Source organism: Leiobunum rupestre, chromosome 8, assembly GCF_980474605.1.
Source record: "Leiobunum rupestre chromosome 8, qqLeiRupe1.1.hap1, whole genome shotgun sequence".
In the NCBI taxonomy this organism is placed as follows: Eukaryota; Metazoa; Arthropoda; class Arachnida; order Opiliones; family Sclerosomatidae; genus Leiobunum; species Leiobunum rupestre.
The window spans coordinates 50,592,117-50,611,055 of record NC_143391.1 but is presented as its reverse complement, the minus strand read 5'-3'; the positions used below and the strand labels follow the sequence as shown (position 1 = coordinate 50,611,055).

General features: G+C 38.2%; 2 protein-coding genes across 3 annotated transcripts in view; both read right to left on the bottom strand.

The window, feature by feature from the left end:
* Positions 1-666: 666 nt before the first annotated feature.
* LOC149933653 (uncharacterized) lies at positions 667-6,071 on the bottom strand. 2 transcript variants are annotated; one of them, XM_090155646.1, is made up of 3 exons: positions 6,043-6,071; positions 3,125-4,234; positions 667-2,081 (listed from the first exon to the last, which is right to left on the bottom strand). In XM_090155646.1, exons 2-3 carry the CDS (start codon positions 4,227-4,229, stop codon positions 1,042-1,044), a joined length of 2,145 nt encoding a protein of 714 aa, XP_090011772.1. In that variant the 5' UTR covers positions 4,230-4,234; positions 6,043-6,071; the 3' UTR covers positions 667-1,041. The 2 variants fall into 2 exon arrangements, with proteins under 2 accessions (XP_090011772.1, XP_090011771.1); XM_090155645.1 differs by lacking the exon at positions 6,043-6,071 and having other exon boundaries at positions 3,125-4,247.
* Positions 6,072-17,470: 11,399 nt separating this feature from the next.
* The window catches only part of Clic (chloride intracellular channel protein 5), a 41,435-nt gene continuing 39,966 nt past the window's right edge, over positions 17,471-18,939 (bottom strand). The window contains exon 5 of the mRNA XM_090155181.1: positions 17,471-18,423. Within this exon, the coding sequence (XP_090011307.1) occupies positions 18,194-18,423 (230 nt within the window). The 3' untranslated portion in view covers positions 17,471-18,193. The remainder of the gene's footprint in view (positions 18,424-18,939) is intronic.

Below are 18,939 nucleotides of genomic sequence, written 5' to 3'. Positions count from 1 at the left end.
GATCGATTCCGAAAGTCAGTGGGTAAAAATTATTATCCCCTCCCTATCTTGTGAAAACCCACTTCTGTAACGTCATATTGTCGCCTTCTCTTAAACCTGGTAGTAGGAGAGAAAACGATGGACAGACGTAGGGGAAGTTATAGTTTTCAAAAATTACAAGATTTAAGTAATTCGGTGCTCTACAAATTCTGCAAGGTAAAGAGTCATTCCACGTTAATCATTTGAAAAATTCGAAACGAATTTCAAGTGGAAAATCCTCGTGATAGCAGATCGGTCCAATCAAATTCTGGTAACTAGAGCGGGAAATTACTAAAATTCAAACGACAAATTTCCTTTTAAAAGCATTACCATAAGTCCGCCGAATTTTTTGCGAAACTCTTTGAAGCAATTTTCAAACTAGGGCATTTTGAAATTCGGTCCCTTTTCCAAAAGGGTCTTGCAATACATAATTCGGTAACGTGTTTCTTTTCAAATATCAACCGTGTGAAAGTAAGATATTTCTTCCCGTCTATCTTAGCACGAGATTGGATGCAACCATAACTGTTACCAGTACTACTAAATATCTCAAATAGCTTAGACCCCTAATCAAATTTAAAAATACACCAAGACACAAACAATTACATTTAATTTTAACGTTTAAAATTTTATTCAAAAGAAGTAACCTTAAAATCCAGTTTCAGTTGGTTGAAATACCGGTTTTCACCAGTGAAATTGAGAAACTGTTAATTAAAACTGGTTTCAAGCGATAGAGTGACATATTTACCAGTACAACCGTTTCCCAAACAAGGAATATTTTTCCACGTGAATTTGTCTTCATAGGTTACCAATAACTTATTTTACTGAAGTTGTTTAAGGTTTTTTTTTAATTCACTTAAAAGAGCCAGTTCGGTACGTTAATGAATTCGGCGCCCGATTTATTTGCGTTTCGCTACCCAATTTCCAAAACCAGGTAACTCGTAAAATTCGTTTTCGACAAAATTCCTCTTGGTTTTAATAAGTTAATGTATATACCTAGTTCATTCTCTAGTGAAATTAGTGATCTCAGGGAATATCCGCTGTAATATATTCTTCTTCATTACCGAATTTTACACTAGGAAGTTCGAGGTATACCGGAAGGGCGTTCTGCTTCAAGGAGTCAACCACGTAACTTTCGATACCACCGTCAATATCGGAGTGCACTTCCTGTTTCACAATGCAAGTGAGGTCCTCGCCTTCCGCGATGTCCAGCGGCTCAGTCTTGACCCAGAACGTTTCCTCTTCGTCCGATAACGGTTCGCTCTTGATGACACTTGGACGTTCAAATGCGGCATTGTTATCGTCACTGTAACGGGTTGGGTTTTGGGTATACGAGGCAATCTGCGCCGCTGTTAGTCTCCGCAGTTTAACCGTGCATTGTTGACGCGTTAAGCCGAGTTGCTGGTGACGAGTCGGGAATCTGGAATGCCTCTTTTCGCGGTGAGAAGGAGCGTGAACAACTTCCACATGTCGTTTCAAAATTAATTTCCTTCTGAAGGCGAAGCTGCATTGATCGCACTGGAAACGTCGCGCGTCCGTGTGCGCACTTTTGACGTGTTTCCGCAAAGCAACTTCCTTTTTGAAAGCCATACAACACTGATCGCACTGGAAAGGCCGCTCATCCGTGTGAACATTTTTCACGTGTTTCTGCAAATCGAGATCTCTTTTGAATGTGGCGTGACACTGATCGCAGCGGAAAGGTCGCTCACCCGTGTGAACCCCTTGATAGTGTTTCTTCAAATCGGAATTCCTTTTGAAGGCGAGATTGCACAGATCACATTCGAAAGGCCGAGCGTCAGTGTGTACAAATTTCACATGATTCCTCAAATCACTTTTCCGTTTGAAAGCGTGTTCGCATTGACGACATTTAAACGGTCTCAGATCTGAATGCACGCTTAAGTGTCTTTTTAAAAGGTCTTTGCTTTTAAAGACGCCATTGCACTTTTCGCACTTGAAGGGACACTTGTCGCGGTGGCACCGTTCGCCCTTCAACGAGCACTGGTCGCCGAGACCTCCGACGTCAGGTTTTTCGGATGTCACGATTAGATCATCATTCGGCGTGGGACCTGTAGGAACAATACGCGAGTGTTAATTTTACAAACTTTATTTGTTTTATCCGTTAACCATCTAACACGTCATAATAAGAAATTTCCAAAAGCCGAAAAACGAATTTATAGAGGGGTCTATTGAGCAACGTAAAAAATCATATTATTACGTGCGCTAATTTCAACTATAAGCTTAAAGCAAGTAGCGGTTACAAAACAAAACCATCTATGATGCTTATTTCCATATTACAGAAAAAAAGAACCCATAAAGTACAGGAGCGGATCCAGGCCATCAAGTAAGTAGGGGCGATCATGGGCATTCAAAAGTCATCTGCTATTTCTTCACAAATTTAGTTGGCAGGTATTAAAGTAGATGGAGCGTGAAAATGTAACGTGCAGCTCTCATTTTCGTTTGCTTAAACGAAGTACTTTCTAAAACTAGAAAGTCTAGTATACTCTAGTCTCTATAAATATATTTCAATAACTTCAAATGTTTTTTATGTTTTTTCAAGTATTCTAAGGGGGGGCGATCGCCCCCATCGCCCCCCCCCCTATGGAACCGCCCCTGATAAAGTATCGCCCCCTATCGCCGCCGCAGAGCTAAATATTGAAATTTTAATTACCCAACGATAAGCTCCGGAGAGTTCTCAGTTTAAAGGCGAAATAAAATTACTCGTAACTCTTTAAACAATACTTAATCTAATACAATCTCTGTTAATAAACATAATAAAAGTGCGTAAATTTTCATATTTTACCTTTATTTTGTTAAATCGAATAGATGTTTGTAATCATTTACCAATTAAAATTTAGTGCTAAAAAACCGACTTTGTTAAATAAGAGTGCTAGGCAATAGCTAGTTTTGAATAATACTCGTACGTAACTTCGAAAATCCCATCCAACTGGGCCTTATACAACCGGTCGAACTCACTACAAACAACGACATCTATGGTTCGATCCAGGTACTACACTAGAACCTGAACTTGCTTTAGCGTGACTACGTAAATTTTGCATTCCTAATTACAACCACGCCGACCATCATACAATAATTGGAAAGGTATACCTACCTATGACGAGCGGGATATTGTTGGACAAGTCGAATGTTAATGGCGTTACACCGTTGGTAATTCCTGGACTATCAATGTCTGTGGAAATACACTGGCAACACGCGTACGATTTAACAATTGTATGCGCAGTTTGGTGGACACGCAAATCGTGCTTCGTTTCGAAGGCCTCGTTGCAGTGATCACACAGGAAAGGGTACACAGCGTTATGGATATTTTTCAGGTGATTCAACAAATCGTATTTTCGTTTGTAAGCCAGGCTACATTGACTGCACTGAAACGATTTCTGAGCCGAATGCACAAAACTGTGATTTTCCAAAGTGTACTTCGTTTTGAAGGATTTGTTACACTGTTTGCACTTAAACGGCCTCAGGACCGAGTGCACGATATCGTGTTGTTTCAGAATAAATTTCGTTTTGAAGGTTTTGTTACACTGTTTGCACTTAAACGGCCTGTAGTCGCTGTGGAACGTTTGGTTAGGGAATCCATCATCATCAGTATCTAAATATTTTCTCTCACTTCGAGCACTCTTGCTTGTATGCACGCGTTTTTTATGGCCATTCAGATTGTCTTTCGTTTTGAAGAGGGCGTGACAGCGATCGCATTGGAACGGGCGCGCATCCGTGTGAACGGTTTGCAAGTGTGTCGTCAAATGGAATTTTCGTTTGAAGGCGAGGTTACAGTGATGGCATTTAAAAGGTCTTTCGCTAGTGTGCACCAATGATCGGTGATATTTCAAAATAAACTTCGTTTTGAAGATAGCGTTACACTGATCGCACTGCAAAGCTCGCACGTTCGTGTGAACGGTTTTCATGTGCGTAGACAAATGGTATCTTCGTTTGAAGCCGAGGCTGCACTGGTTGCATTGAAAAGGTCTTCGATTCGTGTGCACCAATCGGTGATATTCCAAAATAAACTTCGTCTTGAAAGATTCGTTACACTTCGAGCACTTGAACGGTCTTAGAGCGGAATGCAACTTTTCGTGTTGTTTCAAAAGGTAACTCGTTTTGAACGTTTTGTCACATTGTTCGCATTTGAAGGGCCGCTCGTCGCTTTGAACGCCAATATAGGAATTCTCCATCCCGTTTCGAACTTCGATACTTGACATTGCACCTTCAAACATAACGATACCAAAATTTTTAGGTAAGTATTTTAATAACCCTTTCATAGGCATTTGTATCAAAGACAAAAAATAGTTGTCGGAACTGGTATCGGAGGTAGGGTTACCGAAGGGTAATAGTGTATTAAAGAACTTCAACGGCGTTTTAAGCGAGAGGCAAGTCACTATGATTGAAATAGTGAAATCGATATAGAAATAATTAAATCGAAATTGAAATAATGAAATCGAGATTGAAATAATTAAATCGAGATTGAAATAATTAAATCGAGATTGAAATAATTAAATCGAGATTGAAATAATTAAATCGAGATTGAAATAATTAAATCGAGATTGAAATAATTAAATCGGGATTGAAATAATTAAATCGAGATTGAAATAATTAAATAGGGATTATAATAATTAAATCGAGATTGAAATTATTAAATCGCTATTAAAATGATTAAATATTGATGATTAGAACACCTTAAAACATAGGGAGATGCCCCTCGGTTTCAACGAACCTCTTATCATAGTCTTTCAGGGTGAAAGGTGACCCAATGAAAGTCCTAAACGTTTATAGGAAAAATTATAAATTGTAAGTCAATTTATTAAGTTTGTTGTAAAACAAAGGAAAATATCGAAGATTATATGCTGTTCTAAGACTATAGAAAATACAGACTGGCCACTAAACCCGATTCAGAGCTAATAATTCAAAATTTATTTTTGCTATGAATTTCAAACTTTTGAAAAATTTCGTCACTGGAGCTAGATGGCGCCACCGACTAATGATAAATACAATATACGCCAGGATCATACACTACAACAATGGTAATTATACCCATTGTTGTTGCGTTTGTATCGTCTCGAGTCGCCCGCTATTATTCATTTTTCAAATTGTTCGTTAGTTAGTTTGCTTTGGTTTTCTGCGATATCACCGCTCAATTATTGAAATTGTTCCGCTTATTCTGGCTCCAAATACTTCTGTTCGCTACAAAATAACTACAGAATGCCAATCACTGGATAGCCGACGGCGAAAAATGGTTCGTTCAATATTATTCGCCCAATGCAAATTAGGAGTACTTTATTTTCAATAATTTGGTGATACTCCCGACTCATGCCCCCGCGGGCAGGCTTGGAAATAAGCGGTGGTCACTGGGTTAAAGACCAGTTTATTAATTGCTCGGACCAGTTTTTTATTCAAAAGCTAGGGGTTCACTGGTAAAGTGTTCAGTTTATTAATTCAAAATTATCTATCGTATTATTAACCAACTGTTCTACGTGACCACTTAAATAATTCAAGAGTTGGGAGTCACTGGCCAAATAGACCAGTTTAGAAATAAACCTTATTTCCAAGCCTGCCCGCGGGATACCTATGAATCCCATCCTCATTAATGTAATCGAAACTATTGCACAGTACTAATTGAATAATATTGTCCAATTACAAGAACTTTCGACGTCAGGTAACCGGTTTTATCTAGAAATATATTGGGGAAGATAGAGAACAGCTCATAAATCATTAAATGTGACTAATTTCAACATCCAATCACTTTTGGAACATTAAAAGTACTATTTCTAGAGCCTGGGATTTACTCATTTTAATATTTTCGTCGTTTACCCTACTTTACTGAAAACGGCAATTTTACGAATGTATTATTTTTTACATTTTAGGGCTAATACATTTCTAGTAATCTTGGGCCTACCCCAATTTACTAAGTGCCAGTAGTTCCCAGTTAGAACACTGATCTACTTTTTAAGTAACAATGACGATTTCAAAAGATCCTCCTTGAAAAGATTAAGCAAACAGACATAAGAAACAAGCTACCTCTCAAAGTCTCAAGTCACGCAGCCTACGGTATACGAATCGAGATCTTCACGAAATTTGATAAGAAATGTCATGCAGAAAGACTCGCGATAAATGGAAATGTGGTCATATTTGCTATAGACAATAAACAGATTATTGTCTATGTATTTACTAAAGACGTTTATCAAAGCAAATTAAAAATTTTATTTTAATTGTCTATAAAATAAAATGAATAAAAAGTAAAAATAAAATGTTGCTTTTTCGTCACAAAACAAGGCTTAATTAGTATATTCTTCCCACGCTCAATTTTCACGCGCGCTAGAAAAACCTATATTCCTTGAGACTGTACCGCGCGTTCGTAGACTTGTAAAAGTAAGTAGCTGTGACGTAAGGGGCAACATATTCAATTTTTTACTTTTTATTCATATTATTTTATAGACACATCTATTGGGTGCTGTGTTTGTTGCTCCTAGGAAGCATGATATTTATCGAATATTTTCAACACGTAATTATAGAATAATATCTAATATTATCAAGACCAAAATCTATGTTTATGCACCCTTTCGGCAACGGGTAAAACAGTAAGAATTCGTTTACTAGAAAACGTTATTCAGTGTTGGAAGTAATTTTGGTTTAAAATAGAGTAATGGCACTGTGAAGTCCTAGTACGTCTCCCAGGCTCTTTCCTATAGATAAAAAATTTGCGACCGAAATGGTGGCCATGGTCAAAGCTAAGTAGTGCTACTACTCTATTGAAGACAATGGAGATTTCAGACTTTTAGGCGGTATTAGGGGTTGTAATTTATGAGACGCATGCCTATTTGGATTTTGGACGGGATGTTTCGTTAGCGACTTTGGGTTGCTGGCGAGTTTTTACCTTTTGGGCTTTAGCGATTTCTGATTTTATTTCTCGTCCATATAAAACACGATGTGTCCTTTACCACAACGACCGATCTTCTCAGTAGTATAGTGGTCCACTATACTACTGAGTAGATCGGTCGTTGTGCCGCCTTACCACCTATTACCAATAAAAATTATAATGACAAATGCTTATAATTGAACTGCATTACTAACCCCGGTGAGTGAATGGAGTTCCAAGTGGGTGCGATACGATAAAAAAAACAAGGGGCGTGTCATATCTGCCTGACATTGAGCTAGCACAAGCTTCTTGTAAGTGCTACGGCTTACCCGAATAATATTGGGAGTATAGAGCTATACTTATCTCATTAGTGAAATATTATACATGTCTAGTTTGACATGCGCGGTGGGTTATGACTCATGAATAATTTATGTGAGCAGGAATTCAAGAAAAGTGTTTTAGAATTATTAATAGGCTAACCGAGACGAGAAGAACTGATTTGTACTCACTCCACTACCCCTAAGTCAATCTAGAGTACGTCTAGATACGAGTTGATAACCTGATAGTTATTGAGTTCATCGGGATGCAGGTGCGGGTCGGAGCGCACATTGGCGGGAATCTTGTTGAGGTTTACAAGAAATAATAAGGGTATCAAGACATTGCTTTGCTATCAACACCATCGACAAAGACAAGTTGTAAGCGGTCGCTGAAGTCATACTCGTGAGGACTCAGCAAACGGCGTAGCTAGACAGCTTAGCCATATGAGACGGGAGTGCGGAACTGAGATGAAGACTTTAAAGATATCTAAGTAGATAACATATACTTTTTTACAACATACTACGCCTTAACCTAATTAGAGATGACCATAGGTTGAAGACCGTTGATTTATTACGGATAAAATAATAGACGTAAACGTCGCTAGCTGGCTTCGGCCTAAGAAGGTGCGTTTGGTATTGGATCCATAACCTTAGATATTAATGTTATCTGCCTATAGTAGAAACTAGCTGAGAAGCGCACCTGTAAGGCGGGCTTCTCAGCTAGTGGTGTGTTTCGAGGCACCCTTTTCCCCATATGCGAACCACCGCAGTAAGCCAGCCTCCACTTTTCCCCATGCGAGAATTACCGTGGCACCCTTTACCCCATAGTCGAACCTCCCCCCCAGTAAAGCCTCCCCCCCTTTCCCAGGGGATAATTTCCATGGTACTCCTTTCCCCATAGTAGAACCACCCCAGTAAGGCCCTTCCTCCCCTTTTCCCCATGTGATAATTACCGTGGTACTCACCTCTCCCTTCTTCCCAGGGGATAATTTCCATGGTACTCTTTTCCCCATAGTAGAGCCACCCCAGTAAGGCCCTTACTCCCCTTTTTCCCCATGTGATAATTACCGTGGTACCCCCTCCCCCCTTTTCAAATGTGATAATTTCCGTAGTACCCCCTCCCCCTTTTCCCATGTGATAACTACCATGGTACCCGCTCCCCTCTTTTCCCATGTGATAATTACCTTGGTACTCCCTCCCCCCATTTCCCATGTGATAACTACCGTGGTATCCCCTCCACCCTTTTCCCCATGTTACAATTACCGTGGTACCCCTCGACCTTTTTCCCCATGTTATAATTACTGTGGTACACCCTCCATCCTTTTCCCATGTGATAATAACCGTGGTACCCCTCCCCCCTTTACCCATGTGATAGTTACCATGGTACTCCCCTACCCTTTTCCCATGCGAGAATTTCCGTGGTACTCTTTTCCCCGCAAAAATAACTGAAAAACTCGCAGGCTTCCCAAACCCCTCTGTACTCCTTTAAACCCCCTGTATCCATTACAGGCTGGCTTCTCAGCTAGTGGTGTGTTTCGAGGCACCCTTTTCCCCATATTCGAACCACCGCAGTAAGGCCGTCTCCCCCTTTTTCCCATGCGAGAATTACCGTGGCACCCTTTACCCCATAGTCAAACCACCGCAGTAAGGCCCCCGAGCCTTTTTTTCACTCGATTATTTCCGTGATACCCTTTACCCCATAGTCGAACCTCCCCCCCAGTAAGGCCTCATCCCCCTTTTTCCCAGGGGATAATTTCCATGGTACTCCTTTCCCCATAGTAGAACCACCCCAGTGAGGCCCTTCCTCCCCTTTTCCCCATGTGATAATTACCGTGGTACTCACCTCTAACTTCTTCCCAGGGGATAATTTCCATGGTACTCTTTTCCCCATAGTAGAACCACCCCAGTAAGGCCCTTCCTTACCTTTATCCCTATGTGATAATTACCGTGGTACCCCCTCCCCCCATTTCAAATGTGATAATTTACGTAGTACCCCCTCCCCCCTTTTCCCATGTGATAACTACCGTGGTACCCGCTCCTCTCTTTTCCCATGTGATAATTACCTTGGTACTCCCTCCCCCATTTCCCATGTGATAACTACCGTGGTACCCGCTCCTCTCTTTTCCCATGTGATAATTACCTTGGTACTCCCTCCCCCCATTTACCATGTGATAAGTACCGTGGTATCCCCTCCACCCTTTTCCCCATGTTACAATTACCGTGGTACCCCCTCCACCCTTTTCCCAATGTTATAATTACCGTGGTACCTCCTCCATCCTTTTCCCATGTGAAAATAACCGCGGTACCCCCTCCCCCTTTGTCACATGCGATAATTACCGTGGTACCCCCTCCCCCTTTACCCATGTGATAGTTACCATGGTACTCCCCTCCCCTTTTCCCATGCGAGAATTTCAAAACAAATAATTTTTATTTTATTTTTGTTTTATGTTTTTTTTCCCGAAAAAATAACTCAAAACCTCGCAGGCGTCCCAAACCCCTCTGTACTCCTTTAAACCCCCTATATCCATTACAGGCGGGCTTCTCAGCTGATTTACTCTTATGACGAACAAATAAAAATACGCTCGTCCTTGAGTCCCGATTTACAGTGCGAAATTCGAGCCAGTGCGAAATCCGATCCGATATTCCAAAAACAAACTTAATGACCAAAATATACTTGACCTAGTATTAAGGCGAAGCGCAAAGACCACGGGTTACACACAGAGAAATTACCTTCGGCTATGTCACGTTAGACCCGATTTCTGAAATATACTCAATGACCTAGTATTAAGAGATATGAAACTCTAACGAAAAGGCGTCAAGAAACATTCAAGCATCAGCGCCGTCGCTCGGCCGGGAGCTTTCTCCCGTCACTAACAAAATAGAGGATAGCTGGGGTAATAGGGAGTTTTATATCTCTTTAAGCGCAGGATCTCTGGGAGGACCGTCAGCACGGCTGCGCCACTAGCGGCGAAAGTTTCGTTTTACATCAACATTAAAGCAAGTGGCGGCTCTATCATTGTCACCTATATTATGAAAAGGCCCCTGTTATTAGAGATGGCCATGAATCTATCCCATTCTTCAAAAAACGCGACTATTCTCGAAAGCATGGTGCCATCTATTAAAGGCAAAGGAAGCTATAATTTAAAATATCCAAAAGATACCGTCGTCAGAGAGCCATTGTAGAGTTTTATAGTTAGACAACTTATACTCTATTTAGTGGACTTTAAAATAATTATATATCCCATGTAAAATATTGTTTATAAATGCTGTAATTTATGCTATTGACCATTTTACAAACGATCCAATTAACGCAAGCGGTACCTATAAGTGCCGAGTTTTTAATTTCGACGCTAGCGATGTATATTGAAAAAAGAGCTACTTCACGTCGAGCCGCCACTTGTTTTAAAGACTTTTTTCTTTAACCTTTTCTTATTTGAGATTAAAAATGTCTCGTTTCCTATCTCCTAGTGGGGTTGTTTTGTTGTATTCATTACAATAACATAATGTACAGGTTTGCCACAGTTTTTTCACAATCAAATTCCCTGACTTTTACATGTTTTCCCTGACCATCTCCGGATATTTTCCCTTACTTATTTTGGGCCAAGATTTGGCATTTTTTAACCTATATTTTAGTAAAAGTTTCCGATTTGCAACCAAAATGAAATTCCCTGATTTAAAGACTAATTTTTAAAATTCCCTGTCTTTTCCCTGATTTTTTTACCCATATTCAAATTCCCTGATGTAGATTTGTCTCATAATCGACTTAATGATTCTCAAAATCCCTGATTTTTTTAGATGCCGCTTTACTGTTATATTTTCCTAGACAGCGAAAAGGGAAAGCACCGAAAATAATACGTTACGGTGCCTAGTGTTATTCACTTTTGCTCGAATGATTTTCAAAGCCGTAGGGACGTCGAAGAACACTACCAAAAAATCACATGGAAAACAATGAGGTAGAATCAATAGAGATCCAAACAAATCTGGGATTCGCAGGACACGTTTTATTTGAGTCGGAGAATAAGGCTTAAATTTCAACTTTATCCAATCATGTTGGCACCATCTGTTTCTATAAGCAGACACTTTTGCAAAATATGTTAAGGTTTAGTTTTACAATAACACGATAGATGGCGTAGGGACGTCGAAGAACACTACCAAAAAAATCATATGGAAAACAATGAGGTAGAATAAATAGAGATCCAAACAAATATGTTAAGGTTTAATTTTACAATAACACGATAGATGGCGCCAACACGATTTGATGAAGTTCATTTACTAAGCCAAACTCAACAAATACTGTCCCGCGAAACGGTAGGGCCTGGAATGCGGATTTGGATCTCTAAATATTCTATTTATTGTGGAAAATGACTGCTCTCACTAGGGTGGCAACCATATAGCCGCTTCAAGGAAACCAGTGTTGCCAGATTGTAGGAAATATCCCATATTGTGGGAGTTTTTGCGGTTCCATGCAATTTTTTTTTCAAAAACGTCGATTTTGTGGTAATTTTCATGTCTTCGGGTATTTGTCCCATGTTTTTTAATTTGACTATCAATTGAAAGCCTGGAATTATCTAGAGCAATGTATTTTCGTGAATTTTGGGTTTTATTAATAATATAAAGCAAGTGCCTCCTAATACTACAATCAATCAATGCATAGGCCTAACAACCAAAATGTTTAAACATTGTAATTTGAATAAAATTTAATTTTGAAAAGTTCATTTTTCAAAATTATGGTATGTTTTCCGTTGAGTTTTCGTTGGGGGCGGGGCTAAATAGGGGTGTGGGAATTTTACTACCCAGCAATGGCAATTTCCACTTTCAAACATTGGCAACACTGAAGGAAACAAGCAGACGATGATACCACGAAGAACAGTTACTCGCTAAACGTAATCCAAGAAAGGACATCGCACTTCTTCTATGGGATTTGGCTTTCGACAGATTTTTTTCAAAATGAAACATGTTGCTAAGCTTGATCAAAGGAGCAAAATTGTCTATTGCCATTTTTCCCTAGCTCTTATAGTTTGTCCAGTATCAGCGGTCAAAAGTGGACAAAACTTAGTATAGTCTATTTGTTAAAAGGAGTCACGGCCCATCGGTTAGCGCTCTACGCTCGTGCGTCGCTAGTTCGGGCTCACTATCAATAGTTTTCTTGCCAAGATTTTTACACCTCTACTTCATTATTTCTTTTCTCGCAACTTATTATTCGATGAATTTTCGTACGTGGAATTATTTAATATTAAATATTTTATGAGCAATAATAAAATAAAAGAAATACTAAAGAAATCAGAATATATATGATTAACCGTTTCGTTGAATCCCACATTCAACACTCGCTCATAGGTAAGAAACAGTCACTCAACAACAGATCAAACACTTATTTATCGATACAGCACATACTTGGTTAAAGTCACAGTCACACGAAAGTTAAGACTCAATACTTAACTATTTATCTTCTGAGTTCGTTCACGTGCGATCAGAAAGTCGTACGAACAGAACGAAACCAGACCCATAACAAAAGAGGGGCCGCAGACGAGGCTTTTTAAGTGAGACTTGTGGACGGAACATCCTGTTTGTGACGTTTTCAACCACGTGACCGCCATTGAAATATACAGGCGGAAGTAAGGAAACGGATGTTCCGTCCAAATGCTGAGTTGCCAGGTAAAAATGTTAATTTTCGGCCCCCCCAACTTTCTACATGGGTCTAATAAACCTCTATTGATAGTGAACCCGGACTAGCGACGCCCAAATATAGAGCGCTAAGCGATGGGCAATTAAGACTAACCGACAATTTGAAAATGTTTAAAAAATATATTAGGGGCTGTTCACAAATTACGTAACGCGGTAGAGGGGGAGGAGGGGTTTGTGCAAGCGTTACGAATTGTTACGTGGGGGAGGGAGGGCTCACTAAAATGTTACGTAACACATCTTATTTTTCATATCGTAGAATAAAATTTTCATCACTTTCAGAAAAAGTCACAATAGACCCATAACAAAAGAGGGGCCGCAGACCAGGCTTAAGTGAGACCTCTGGATGGAACATCCTGTTTGTGACGTTTTAAACCACGTGACCGCCATTGAAATATACAGGCGGAAGTAAGGAAACGGATGGTCGGTCCAAATGCTAAGTCGCCAGGTAAAAATGTTAATTTTCGGCCCCCAACTTTCATCATGGGTCTATTATTAAAAACATAAGCATTTTCATTGGTTTACCCACGTTTAAAAGAATTTCAAATGACCTTGATCTACAGTTTCGCCTATTTTCCCACGCTCGGGATGGACAAAGGTGCGAGAACGATTAGTAAAATTTTGTACCTGGTCTTATTGTACTTTATCACCAGCATATTAGTTGTTTCGTACTATAATAATATAAGGGGGGGTCGATATTTGTTACGTAATTTAAGAAGAGGGGTCTTTCGATTTGTTACTTTTTGTTACGAGTGGGAGGGGGGGGAGTCCAAAAAGTGGTTTTTCTGCGTTACGTAATTTGTGAACAGCCCCTTAAAGGCGCGAGACGTTAACACGCCGACTTCTTTTAACAAATAGACTACACTAACAAGGAGAGTACCCGAGGTGTTTATTGCCGATTTTGTTCAAAGTCGGGCGTAATGTAGACCTATATGAAATATGAAATTTTCGAAAAGGAGACGTTGCACTACCCATTCGATTTGCTATGGCAACCGAAAATGTTTTTGATCACTTAAAATAATAAAATCTCCATTTAAAAAAGCATGGGATTTTCTCGGTTTCACAGAATCACAGGGTCCTAGCAAAGATAATTTAAACTCGTACCCTAGATTCGAAATCACTCTCTCGCGCGTTGCCGATAGCGTTTACCCACTTCCCGCCGGAACTCAGAAAAAATTCGCTCCATGGTTTGCGCCTTACCGCTACCACGCTATATAGCGCGGCAGCGCATGATCGAAGTTGGTCGTGCCTCAACCGATGGAGCCCGATTTTTCTGAGGTCACGTGCCGGAAAAGGGTAAACGCTTCGTAACAAAACCGTCAATGGGAAAGCTCTCAGTATTCGAATCTAGGGTACGAGTTTAAATTATCTTTGGTCCTAGCTACGAAAATTTTGAAAATTTTTGAAAATCACGAAATGTGTAATTTGGACCACATTTAGGTAAATTTCATCAAGTTTGGGTAATTTGAAACATTTTTAGGGTAAATTTGTTACAAATTTTGGGTTAAATAAGGAAAAAATCTTATTTTGGTTGTAAGTGGTCAAAAACATTTTCGGTTGCCATGGCGAATCGAATGGGTAGTGCAGCGTCTCCTTTTGGAAAATTTCATATCTCATATAGGTCTACACAAAGATAATTTAAACTCGTACCCTAGATTCGAATACTGAGAGCTTTCACATTGACGGTTTTGTTACGAAGCGTTTACCCTTTTCCGGCACGTGACCTTAGAAAAATCGGGCTCCATCGGTTGTGGCACGGCCAGCTTCGATCACACGCTGCCGCGCTATATAGCGCGTGATCGAAGTTGGCCGTGGTTGCGGTAAGGCGCAAACCATGGAGCGAATTTTTTCTGAGTTCCGGCGGGAAGTGGGTAAACGCTATCGGCAACGCACGAGAGAGTGATTTCGAATCTAGGGTACGAGTTTAAATTATCTTTGGTCTACATTACGGCCGACTTTGAACTAAATCGGCAATAAACACCTCGGGTACTCTCCTTGTAAGTTTCGTCCACTTTTGACCGCTGCTACTGGCCAAACTATAGATATAGGAGCTAGGAAAAAATGGCAATGGACAATTTTGCTCCTTTGATCAAGCCCAACAACATGTTTCAATTTGAAAAAAATCGGTCGAAAGCCAAATCCCTTAGAAGTGCGATGTCCTTTGTCAATTATTATAAAATTTATATGTAAGCCTACAAAATAATTAATTAGGAAAATGTACCACTTCTTATTTTATTATTAATTTATTAATTATTTTTTCTTATCTTACGTCAAAAGAAGCGGCAAAAGTGAAGAACAGCCCCCCACCTTTTAAAGCGGCTGTTAGGACTGTGTCAACCGTATTAAAAAACCTTACCTTGTGGTGCCCCTGTCTTAGGTTTTCCAATTAGAATTATACTGTTCTAAAATATAAATTTCAAATCCGAAAACGTGGACACAAAGGGCTACATTGCTTTGTAAAATTATATTTTAAATTTTTTTAAAACACTTTGATGTTGGGGTTTTAGAGAAAAGGTTATATGCCATAGCAGGAATCCATACCTCTACTTGGAATGCTTATCCTGCCATATAGCGTATGGCCTAGAGGTATGGATTCCTGGCCATGGTTAATAATAATAAAATGCTTTTTATTGGATCACCTTATAAGAAAAATTTCTTATTTACCAAAATGCCCTAGTCATAATTAAAAAAAGGGGGGACCTAGACTTTAAATTAATTACATTAACTACATGGAAATTAAACGCATAATATACCTCAGGCGTAAAATAAAATAAATCGCCTATAGATCAAGTTCATTTAAATAAAATCATATTTCCTTTTTAAATACATTTAGTGACATATTCAATTTATGTATCCTAGACCTGTGTGATAGAAATGTTAAAGATACAATGCAGTAGATCTAGGATTTTAATTTCATAAAAATATTGCCAAATATATCCACTAACAAAACTATCCAAATTTAGGATTGCACTTGTACATACAAATTTTCTGCATGACCTATATAGCGACTTTTAATGCGTTTAAACAGGTGGTTGGGTTACAATGCTTATAGGAGGGTGGTGACAAGCCCTTCATGTCACGTGAGCCAACAGCTCCGTACACTTACTATTACCGTTAACCTCTACAAGTTTTAATGGAAAGGGGAAACCCCTTTAACCAGTGGGGAGAGAACTTGCAAACGCAAGTTTTCACCCAGTGCCACAAGCTAGGATCGAATACAGCTCCTCTTGCTTCAAGGCAAAATTGCTAAGCATTCCACCACCCCACAACATTTGAATAATATAAAGCAACAAACACACACCAGACAAGGGATAGTTGTGCTAGCTATTATACATGCTACTTCAAATAACAAAAAATTCATTGATCATACATATTTACTATTTACAGTGATGAGAGAAGACACCTGCAGGTGTCAGGGGGTCCAGACATTTAAATCTTTCATACGCGTAAATAACTAAATTAATCAAAAAATGTGTTGCTCACTGTTGTGCTTTTTTTGGGCTGCGCTTTCCCAAGTGTGGGGTTTGTTGCATTCTCCTAGATATGAGGCTTGTATTTGGCATTCCGCTAAAATGTCTTGGGTAATTTTTATGTCTTAACTTTCAGTGATAAAAAGAAAACGCCAAATAACATTCAAACTTTATTTCTTGGTGCATATTCAAATCAAACATTTTGCAAAACAAGTATGACAAGATGAATCTCTGATAGTCGATCAATATTAAAATAGACATGTATATATTACAGAATCTAAATTGGAAGAAGTAAGAAAAAACCAAGAGTAATGTTATAACAATTGTTATTTTGCATTAGTTTCATTTTTAAATATGATGTTAAAGAATATCTGATTATTTTTAGAAAGGTTAATGAAATTCGATTGGCACAATTTTTATTTGTTATCATTTGTAACTTATTTTTAATATATTCTGTATTGGCATTTTAAAGCATTAAAACAAATGATATATTTAGTTTAGATGATTAACCTCTGATTTTTTTAAATGAATATTAAAGTTTGTATTGAAAAGGACAAAATAAATTATATTTTAGGTTGAAGTTAAGAGCTTTATGGGGTATAAGCACATATAGTTTTTCATTTAAAGGTGCTTTTAAATTTAATTTCAAGCCATAGTAGTAAATCCTACTACAATTACAGTGCTAAATCTAAAACTAAGAGGACTTAAGTTAAATTGCATAGCATATTCTTATTTTACAGCTACAGTACCATTCAATGCTTCGGAATGAAAATAGAATGTGAAGAAACATTGAAATCTTCATTAAGAAAAAGTTCCTCCATAAACTTGGTATATGAAGAATAAAGGCACGTACAGATTACACTTCACCAAGATATTGGTATTTTTTGAGTCAAATAGTAAGTTAAATATCCCAGTTTTAGATCAGTGTGAACCCATTACACAGTGTTCTTGTATACTGTACGAGTCTTTACGAATAATACAAAATGTCCCCAGAACCTTTAAGTGAAGCTCATTTAGCCCTTTAGAAAAGGAATTATTTTAACATTGCAACAGAGCGAAAACACGTACCAGTACCAGTTCTGCATATTTAATGAAGAAAATTGTATTTAAAATTTGGTGTAAAAAAATTAAAAAACACAACTTTCAATTGATAAAAATTCACAATAACCGTCGATACATATCTCTCAAATATAATATCCTTTCAGTTTCTTTTTATATCACTTGGTACAAGCGTACCAACTTCAACATAGAAAATGTTTCTTCAAAATACATCTTTATAGTAGAAAATAGTTGACTTTAATGGTATTTACTAAGAGCTAAATTTATAAAAAAATTTAAACATGAAAACTATCAATTAATGAATAGAAAATAAGCAGCTTTTAACTAACAGAAGCACCTTTAATGTTGAATTAGCAAATGGAGGGAAAGTTAAATCCTACTAACTAGAAAAAATAGAATTTGGTCGAAAAGATACGCGAATGTATTAGGAATAATGAAACGATTGAAATAGCTTATTCAAATAAAGCACACAAAAAGCTATATAAAATTTACAATAAACTAAGCATCTTTTTTTAATAGTCAAAAAATAAAAGAAAAAATCCTATAAATATCTTGGCTAGTTGGGATATTGCGTCTTACGAACCCAACTCTTGTACTGTACAAGATTTCAAGAATATTTCCTCAATTTGCAAAAATTGGTCCTCAAACACTTAACAGGAGTTGGGGGAAATGGAATAATATCATTTACAAGAACAGGTTCCTTTGGGCATACGTTTCTATGATTTTCTTCTAAAAATTGGTATATTTGCAAATTAATTTAAAAGACTTCTCTACTGTGGCTCCATTTAGTGGCCATTATCGATATCAATATCCGTCGGGATGGATGTCATATAGGTGGGTGTCTCGAGTTCCTCGTGTTTCTTCATCTTTGTTCCTTGTTGCAGTTTATAGTGGTTTATGATATCCTGATCAGCTGGACAAGATTGTGTAAAGGCATCTAATTGATACATGTAGAACATGTAACGCCACAAGTGGGTTAACTCTAGTGGGATGTCCACATCGGCAAAATATTTCCCTGATAACAGTATAAAATATTTTAATGTTTGGTTAATCAAGAATCTATTAATTTTCTATTAGGAAAATTGACTACTGTGAGATGGTAATCGGGTATCATAGTCTTAATTAATCCTTAACAAGATGGGGGATGAAGAACGTTACCAGCGTGTGCTTCAATAACTTCGGAACTGTAAGGGAACTAATGAGATACAGAGCTTATTCTTCAATCATGAGGAGGATTTTTAACAATGCTAAAATGTCTTATTCAAATTAACTGACTTTTCCAGGTTTTTCCTGACCATCTCCGGAGACTTTAGTTGACTTATTTTCTGCCAAAATTTTTTATTTTTTGTCCCAAAATTTTAGTAAAGGTTTCCCATTTGAAAGCAAACTTAAATTCCCAGACATACCCCGAATTTTGAGACTAATTTTAAAATTCCCAGACATTTCTCTGATTTTGAGACTAATTTTTAAAATTCCCAGCCTTTTCCAGAAATTCCCGGTACCGTGGCAACCCTGATATGCTTATTTTTTA

Coding starts and splice junctions, on each gene's coding strand:
- LOC149933653 (XM_090155645.1), bottom strand. CDS start 4,244: ATGTTTGAAGGTGCAATGTCAAGTATCGAAGTTCGAAACGGGATGGAG. Junction 2,082..3,124: donor CAATATCCCGCTCGTCATAG/GTAGGTATACCT, acceptor TTGTTCCTACAG/GTCCCACGCCGAATGATGAT.